We start from the raw sequence: 9,935 nt of genomic DNA on the forward strand, positions 1-9,935 counted from the left end.
ACTCCACGTACAATAGTAAATGATACATGTATCTCTTCGTTAAAGTAATCACCACAGCATAGCATTCTCCGATTTTCAATATTTTGATCAGTCGAATAAGAAAATTGCGAGTTAGAAATGTACATACCTTTTGAAGCGGTGACAATTACTCCACTCAAGCACAACCGGAAAATCCTCTCACGGTTTTCATTGCAGAACCAAATGTTCTGCGTGTGTAGATTACCAGCCGTGACTCAGCACATATAATAATAAAAAAAAGCAATAACTTATCAGCATACATACACTGGTGTTAATTGAATGAAATATCTAAATAAAATACTATAAAGAATAAATGAGAATATTAAACATATAAATTACGATTTTATATAAATTTAACAAATTCTGATACAATGATACTGCGACGCACAACGAAAAGATAAAAAAGGAGCACCATAAACTATCAATATTTAGCTTATTTTGATCCTTAACTAATGCTCTTCCGACTTATAGTATCACTTTTAAATTCTTAATTTATTTAATTTCACCTAAGTACATCCTGAAGTGTACGGTGTATTTTTAAAGTGTAGGTTTATTTATAGAACTTGTGAAGTAGGTTAAAACTTATATAACCATGCTATTTAATTCATGGACATAATGATTCAATGGACATAATGATTCAATGGACATATTTAGAGCTTCTTATATTTATAACTGTGGGGTTATTTACATGGCTATGGATACGATCAAGAAGACCGATCAATTATCCGCCAGGCCCAACGCCTCTTCCGCTGATAGGGAACTTTTATAACATTTCTGATGGAGATTTTCTTAAAGCAGTCCGGGATATCAGGAAAAAACATGGCGATATTTTTAGCATGTCACTTGGAGCCTATTGGGTGATTGTTGTCAATGGTGCCGATAACATTCGTGAATTGCTAAACTCTAGAGGAGAAAAGATGTTAGACAGACCACCAATTTATATATTAAAATTAAACGACAGTTATGGTAAGTTGTTCTTATGAAATTCGAATTGAGGAAACATTTCCCCTAGTATCGATTAATTTATCGACATAGTAAACGGACACATATACGGGTATGGTGTGTATAGTGTGTTGCGTACATTGCGTATGATATCAGTATATTGTGAATATTCTTAAGCAAAAGACTCAATACTTATGGTATTTTTCTCTTTGCTCTTGACATAAAATATATGCAATATATAGTCTGCTTTGCAATCTGTGACTAAGAACTAACAAAGGGAGGGGGGGGGGGGGGGTCAACAAACATGGCAGCCTTATTTATCGACATGTATACAATTTTAGCTATTTATGACTTAACGAAAAATATGTCAGTTTTTTTACCTATCATCTTTCGGACTTTTTATATTATGTATTACAATTATCATCTTTAACTCAAACTTTTCCACATAATTATCTTTTGTTTTAAAATGTATGTTTCTTATAATTCGATGATGGACTTCGTATCTACGTGTCAAAAACAGTTTTAAGCAGATTATCTTAAAAATTGACAATAATTGCTTAATCCGTAGATACGTGTATGTCTTAACCATTCTGTTTTATATAATTTGTAAAAATAACTTATATTCAGTTTTGGAAACGTTCACAACCGTAAACACCGGACTAAACATTGTAACATCGTTTTTATATTATTGTTGGATCGTTTAGATTGTTAAACTTTATACCGACTTGAATCTTCATTTGATAGCCAGCAAATAATCTGATTATATCTTTAATTCAAGAAAGAACCATTTAAACAAATTTGGATGAGAAGACTGTAAAGTGGCAATTTAACACAAAAGACAAAAAAAAAACCCTCTGTTAAAAAGAAAAACGACAAAAAGACAACAACAGTCCAATAAACACCACAAATTAGACTATCAGAGCAACACAAACCCGACAGAAAATCGAGGTCACCTGTGCTCCAGAAGGATATAAAACTCCTTTATACACCATATAAACTTTATTTAGTGAATTAAAAAGAAAACCGATGAATTTGCCTGATTACGTATGCTAAATGCTTTAAGATTATTTTATGTGTTCTGGACTCTGTGGTATAAAATATTTGAGCCTCTCAATAAATGGGAAGTTCTTAGTGTCAGTTCGTAAGCACGTCTTACTAGAATAACCTTCATAAAGATACACTTTAGACAACACCATATAGACATTCGAAATGTTCGTAAAAAACTAGCTACAGATACAACTTTTGAATATTACAGCTCTCATTCGATTGAAAGAATAATGTTGGTATTATATTGTTATGGCATTTATTTAATTTATTAGTCCCCTCTTTTAATATGTTTTGATAGCTTAGACTGCAGTTATACACATAAAACATAAATTATCTTTCTTTCAGCACAACAGTCCTATATATTGTTGAATTTTTAAACTGCATAATGTATTATTTACCTCGTTGTTGTATAGTTCTAGGCTTATGAACTCAAAACAATAAGTCCAACCCAGCAAAAAATGTGTCTGTACTAGTCTGACAGCAAACTCTGCCGTGGTGAACATTTTTCTTATGTGTGTGGGTTTTTAAATTTTTTTTTATTAGTAATTAGAGAACTTGGTGTTTGCAGATCTTTGAATGTTGCTATTTTTAATTCATAACAATTTATTATAGAAATGGGTCGATTAAAAGCTTGACATATTGTACGGCGTAAAATTACAGACTTATGTTGTTCTCCATGTGTCTGTTATTTATTAATGTCGCTGAATTGCTTTCTCATTGCCCTTCACCACCCTTTCTTCATAATGAACTATAAAATAGTGTGTCTTGATCTAAGCCAATCTAATGAACTCTTTTTTACATAATAGTACCAGTTTCGACAATCTTATAGTTTTTGGATACGATTGCTTTTAGGCAATCTGTAGACTTATACAATTGACTCAGTGCCATGCCCTCACGTCAACCGTTTTATTCTAAACATCAAAGAACATCTCAGATTCTTGGGATTGTCTTGCTTTAAATGGTATAAAAAAACAAAAGGATTGAATTTAAACAACTGTCCTATAATTTTCTTCTCATAGTCTTCATGTTTCGATATTTCCTTTGACCTGTATGCGTGTTTTTAACAACACCGAAAATCAGAATTAAGCAGTACTTATATTTAGTGTTTTTATAAATTTAGAAAACGTCAGAGGGAATACCCCAGTTTAGATAACATGCCAGAGTTCTCTGAATTCCGATCGATAAATCTATTTCTGTCATATAAGAACTGAAGTGGAGTTCTCTTATATGTCACGTTATGAAACTGATTTTTGATATTGTACTTCCATAAAGAAATGGAGGTCGTTTAATTAACATTTGGTATCATCTTTGGGTGCTATAAACAGTTTCGTATAAAAAAAACTAGGGTTTATTCCCCGACTAAAAATAACCATGGAGGGAAACTGTACTGGTAAGTCGTTGAGAGTTCAACTGTTTATTGGTATAGACCTCCGGAGAGGGTAAAAAACTGAAAATACAAAATAACAAACATAAGCATACTATTGAGTCAATAAATGTCAAAAAGTAGTACATTCACAAAGAAAATGGTTCCATAGTTCGATACAAGTAACTCTTGTACACTACACTTCGAAAAACAACATCAATTTATCAGAAAAAGGTTACACGTAAGTATCTATATATGCAATAAAAAGTGCAGAGCGTAGAGCGATGGTCTTACCTCGTGCGCAACGCCAGAGGGAGTTATTGATCTTGTTCAAAGAACTAAACAAACTTTATATGACAATGGCAGACTTAGATTGCATAAAGTTGCATCTAACAGCTGGTTAGTGCTCGAAGCATTTCATTCAGATGACCTTGCCAAAAATCTCAAGGACCTTGACCTTGGATCGGCAGATCTTCCGATGCAGAGGAGCTTAGGTCTCTCATGGAACACAGAACTGGACGAGTTCACCTTTAGAGTATCTTCTGACATCAAGCCATTTACACGCCGCGGAGTTCTGTCAACAATTAACAGTCTGTATGACCCAGTTGGCTTTGCTGCACCAGTGATAATAAGAGGCAAATTACTCATGCGCCAGATGCTCTCATCTTCATCTACTTCTGATTGGGACGATCCACTTCCAGAACTTCTAAATCAACAATGGGAATCTTGGGTACAATCATTGAGCGAACTTGAAAATTTTCGTATATCTAGAAAGTACAATGGACCTTCATTTGTCAATAGTGTTAAACGAGAAATTCACATATTCTCAGACGCTTCTAAAGATGCAATAGCAGCTGTCGCATATATCAAACTTTATAGCGCAAATACTGTTAACACTAGCTTTCTTCTCGGAAAAGCCAAAGTTGCCCCGTCTCATGGACACACAATTCCACGTCTGGAACTGTGCGCTGCAGTCTTAGCAGCAGAGCTATCTGACATTATTCGAGATCAATTAGATATCGACCCAGATGATTTTTATTATTATACAGACAGTCGTGTAGTACTTGGATATCTGACAAACGAAACAAGATGCTTCTACATATATGTTGGTAACAGGGTAAGCCGAATTCGTTCTTCATGTCAACCTACTCAGTGGTCTCATGTGTCTACCAATGACAACCCAGCTGATTTAGCTACTAGGTCCATCAGCACGAAAGATCTTCCAGAGAGTCTTTGGATAAAGGGCCCTAACTTGCTCTCGATTAAAACTGTGCGGTACTGTAGTTCTAGAAAATTCGAGCGTGACCCTTGTCTACATCGATAAAACACAAAAATAAATCCTAATATGTGGGATTGACAAATACAGAATGGAATTTAAAGGGCAAATGCATACATAAAAAAATACAAACAGTACTGTAAATTCACAGCGGCAATATTTTTTCATGTCGTGCGTAAATGAGCACCAATAATCAAAAATGAGCTTGCATAAAATGTATAGTTCAACAATATGCACAACGATATAAAAAATGAGCACAAATATAAAAGGTAAACTTACTCTAGTGGTGGATTAAACTTCAAATAGAAAAACAACGTGATTCAGTTTTGACAAATATCGAGGGATAAAGGAGACTGGGGAGTGAAATGATACAAAAAGGACGACATGGTCAATTCGGCACTTTACCAAAACAGTACAGAAACCCCTGTTTATTTACTCAATTGGTGAAAAAGTATCATGTTTTTTGTATTTGATTGTAAAAAGTAGTTAATTAGTTTTCAATTAAAACAGGTTGAATCATTGAAATAATTTTAAAAATTATATCAACTTTACATGTTTTGAGGGGAGACAACACTGTAAATATCCTGTTTTTTTTGGCAGTGAAAATTGAAAACTTATTTGCAGCCACTGTAGCTCTTTTCGGAGCAGGATACCATACCCTGAAACAAGATTTTTTTGAAAGGCCAGGTACAAAACCTACAAATTTCATAGTTTTGATTATGTAAAATGTTCATGGATCATGTCTTCATGGGTGTGCACATGACCTGGTTTCATGTTTTTTATGTACAAATTAGACCTTTTTTTTTCCATGTTCATTGGATGGAATTTTTTTAATATATAAAATGTACACATTTTTTTTTAATTTCATTATAAACTAGAGAACATTCTTATTCCAGTGATATCTAGTTTTATACAAGTATCTTTATAAATCAGTCCACCACTGATGGTCAGTTATGCATGGTCCTTCAAAATGTGACGTCATAGGAAAAAAACTGTTGATAGCACCTTTTGCTACAAATCACAAGTCTAGGGTTGTTTAGGTAATTATGCGCATGCGTATAGTTTTCTTGACTTGAATGGGTATCAGATTGAATGGTTGCTCTGGATTCCCCACTCCATTGATTAATTTGTAACTTACGAGATCCTTTCTATGATTGTCTTCTATTGAGGATTATTATAGTTGCATAATTTTAAATCATATGCTTAATTTAAATTAAAATGAATGTAGCCCACAACGCAAAGACGTAACTAGAACACCCCTTCAGCCAAAATGGAGTCTTCCATATTATCGCTTCGAGTTGTCTCCCTTCCGTAAGTAACTACAGTCAAACGACGATACGTCGAGAAAAAATAACTTGTTCTGTCGTAAGTTACAAATTAATCAATGGAGTGGGGAATCCATGTACTAATGTGAATTTTTGACTTCATCAAAAACTACCTTGACCAAACACTTTTACCTGAAGCGGAACAGACCGACGAACGGACAGACGAAAGGACGGACGGACGAACGAACGGAAGTACAGACCAGAACACATAATGCCCCTTTACTATCGTAGTTGGGGCATAACAATAATAAAACTACATGTATATATGTTTTTGTACCAATAACGGTCCCTTGTTTACATTGATTTGATCAATTTGTGTTTCTAGGTATCCCGTCAGCAAGCGGAAGATTATGGAAAGAACATAGAACATTTGCTTTGAACAAATTGAAGAATTTTGGATTTGGTAAGCGCAATTTTGAATCCAGGATTTTAGAAGAAGTAGAAGTATTTTTAGATGCCCTGAAAGGATTCAAGGAAAAGCCTGTCGATTTAAGAGACATAATTAACATAAGTATATCCAATAATGTTATGTCAATTGTGATTGGACGAAGATTCGATTATGACGATCCTAAATTCAAATATTACATTGACCTTCTGGGTCATAATTTCAGAAATTTGGAAGTAGCAGGTGTGTTGGCATTCTTACCCGAGATTTTCACCAAAATACCAGGTGATCCCTTCGGAGCTCACAAGCTAGACGATCTTATTGCTAAAACTAGAGAGTTTTATATTAACGAAGTAAAGGAGCACAAGGAACATTTCGACGATAACAACATCAACGATTTTATTGATGCTTTTATCAAAGAAATGAGAGAAAGAAAAGACGAAGAGGACACCACTTTTACAGGTAAAGCTGAATTGATATATTGTTTAACTTTTTATAATAAATTTTAGAGGGTTATCGTATTGAGAAGTGAAACGCGACTTCATAATGGACTTATGGAACTTCATACTAAAAATTTGCACACCATTAACGCTTTTCCACCCTATAAAATTACGATATGAAGGATCTAATTCTTTTAATTCATTCATGTGCTTCAAGCATGAAATTACGAGTTGTATTAAAATGCTCCTTGGTTTTCGTATGCATTGTATAGTGATGCTTGTCATAATATTTTTGATTTAATAGATAAGTACAACTTGATTTTGGAATGCCTCGCATTTGTTTTAAAGCGATCATAATAATACGGACTTTTATGAAACAAGCATGTAACTACTTACCAACAAATCCGTTAAGAACAATGTTTATGGATATTTTTTCTTAGAATTCATGGGTTTATCAATAAAACCCAAAACAAACAATGAACGAACGAACAAACAAAAACCATTTTTTAAAAATAAAAATAGACACAGCCCATTCATACAAACCATTAAGTAAGAAAAATACGTTACATTTATTAAATATTCAATAGTAAAAAGTATATATTCAACGGTATTCTATCATGTCTTAATGAAAGAAAGTATGAGGATTAAAGACCAAAAAACAAAAAACAAAAAAGTAGTCGAAGAAAGACGAAAAAACACCGCGAACTAACAAAAACAAAAGCGGAGAGACAAACCAGTATCACATTAACATACCTTCCTACACCTTTCCCACATAAACCGGAAATGACTCGAGTGCATAAAAAGGTTAAGTTAGATCGAAAATATACTGACAATGCAATGGCTAAAAGGAAAAAAGACGAACAGACAAATAAAAGTTCACATGACACAACATAGAAAACTAAAGACCAAGCATTACAAAACCGGTCTACCAAAAACTGGGAATGATCTCAGGTGCTCCGGAAGGGTTAGCAGATCCTGCTTCACATGTGGCACCCGTCGTTTTAATCATGTTATTACAAACCCGGTAAATAGTCCAATTCGGCAGGTCACATGCTAGTCTCACACCACATCTTCCTATATCCATGTAAAATATGATTACCCGAATATTTTGAACATGCTTGACATGGACTAATGTGTCATTGATTTTCTACAGATAAGCAGCTGACTGCAGTTGTTGGAGACCTTTTCTCAACAGGAACAGAAACTACATCCACAACAATCATGTGGGCAATCCTATACCTAATTCGCAATAAACATATTCAAGACAAGATGCACCAAGAAATTGTAGACGTTGTCGGACATTCTCGTTTACCAAATATGGCGGACAAACCACACCTACCATACTGTGAGGCTGTTATACTGGAGTCATTACGATTAGGAAACATAGTTCCATTTGCTATTCCATACTATGTAACTGAGGATTTCGAATACAAAGGATATATGTTTCCGAAAGGAGCCATCATATTTCTAAGCATTGATTCTGCTTTATCAAGTGAGGAAACATTTCCAAACAGCGATGAATTTAATCCGGACCGTTTTATTGATGCAGATGGCAATCTACATAGTCAAGAGAAAATTCTAGCTTTCTCAGCAGGTACAAAGAATACAAAATTTATTTTAATTAAAAGACTAACAATTTGCTGATCCTACTTACAAACTTCCCTAATTAAAAGAATGTTATTTTTTCCCTCAAAATGCTGACAAAATATTGTAAATAACACTTCTATTTTATTCACCAATGAACGATAAGCTGGTATATTCGCTTTAGTGAACTTTGCTGACTTGAAAAGTAGCTTGAATATTTGGAAAATTCTTTGGCTGATCTTCAACTAGAATTTATTTTTTAAATGTTTCTAATTGCAGGTAGGAGGGTCTGTCTTGGAGAATCTTTAGCCAGAATGGAGTTGTTTTTGTATCTGACGTCAATGGTGCAAAGATATGAGTTTCTCTCACCGGAAGGACAGAATCCACCCTCTACTAAAGGACACTTAGGTATAACTCGCACACCATTACCATATGACTGTAGAGCTGTTCTACGTAGCTGACATTGCACACAATTAAATGTAGCTCGGAACTGTAGATATATGCTACATAACTGACGACAAGCATTGATTAGAAGGAGACAGAAACTCTGGAATTCTGATGCTTATATTTATCAATGCAATTTATTTTAATTATATTAGAATTCATCTGAACATATGTGTAAACTTACTCCGCATGCAGTAACTAGGCCTCCGAAAGAGAAGAGACTTGGGTTTTAGGTAATAGGAGTACCAGGGGGTGAAACTCCCCGTCCGAAAATTATAATACTATAGGGGTCAAAATATATCTTGTTACATCCGTTTTTGTATCATATAATTAATCTATTTTGTTTCATTATATTACCGTAAAAAGAACTGCATTAGTCTTTCATAGCCGGCTGACAGATTCTTGCCACGAATTTTGTACCATCAAATGTGTATCTATTTACTGTAGGTGACATGCTTATTATTTTAAATATCGGTACAAGTGTGTGTGTTCAACGCTTCATAAACATAACACACATTTTCGATAACGCTTTAATAAAGCCCAAAGAATGGAACTTAGTAACTGTCTGTGAATGCTAGTTCGACCTTTTTTGTACCCCTAACATCCCACCGTATGACTAATTTTTTGAAATTGAATCATTAATTTGTTTTGCTAATGTTATAAACGCATAACGCCCGAATCAATAATTACACAAATTTAATACTCTCGAGCCATATTTACCATGTTAAGTTATGTGAACGTCTTTTCCTTTCGCAAGAATGAATTACTCCAGGAATCAAATCGTCAGTCTGCAAAGGTCTTTCCTGTGTGAGCTGTGAATGCTCGTTAAATGATATTTACCTAGTAAGTTGAGATATTCAAATTAGTTTATTTATAATTAACTTTGCGCACTGATAATGTGGAACAAGATCCATTTTCCTTTTACTGGAAATAAATTATTGCAGAATCACATGCCGGTTGAAACATTGTGTAGTACAGAAGCTGCATGTCACCATTAATTACTATTTGAAGTATACATTACTCAATTCTTGATATGAAAATGCAAGAATGTTTTCTACCCCTGCATTCCTAGCTTTTACCAATTTTCTTCCTTTTCTTTTTTATTGTTATC

The 9,935-nt window shown here is 34.1% G+C and overlaps 1 protein-coding gene across 1 annotated transcript; it reads left to right on the forward strand.

Moving 5' to 3' along the window:
* Nucleotides 1-494: 494 nt before the first annotated feature.
* LOC139519066 (cytochrome P450 2C20-like) lies at nt 495-9,192 on the forward strand. The gene is made up of 4 exons (XM_071310843.1): nt 495-984; nt 6,297-6,818; nt 7,950-8,390; nt 8,660-9,192. The coding sequence occupies exons 1-4, from the start codon at nt 642-644 to the stop codon at nt 8,839-8,841; spliced, it is 1,488 nt and encodes a 495-aa protein (XP_071166944.1). The 5' UTR covers nt 495-641; the 3' UTR covers nt 8,842-9,192.
* Nucleotides 9,193-9,935: the final 743 nt, after the last annotated feature.

This window comes from Mytilus edulis, chromosome 4 (genome assembly GCF_963676685.1).
Source record: "Mytilus edulis chromosome 4, xbMytEdul2.2, whole genome shotgun sequence".
Taxonomy (NCBI): domain Eukaryota; kingdom Metazoa; phylum Mollusca; class Bivalvia; order Mytilida; family Mytilidae; genus Mytilus; species Mytilus edulis.

What these genes read in the sequence shown, in the direction of transcription:
- LOC139519066 (XM_071310843.1), top strand. Translation starts at nt 642, where the DNA reads ATGGACATAATGATTCAATGGACATATTTAGAGCTTCTTATATTTATA. An exon ending in AAAATTAAACGACAGTTATG is followed by an intron (nt 985 to 6,296) that starts GTAAGTTGTTCT and finishes TTGTGTTTCTAG; the next exon opens with GTATCCCGTCAGCAAGCGGA. An exon ending in AGAGGACACCACTTTTACAG is followed by an intron (nt 6,819 to 7,949) that starts GTAAAGCTGAAT and finishes GATTTTCTACAG; the next exon opens with ATAAGCAGCTGACTGCAGTT.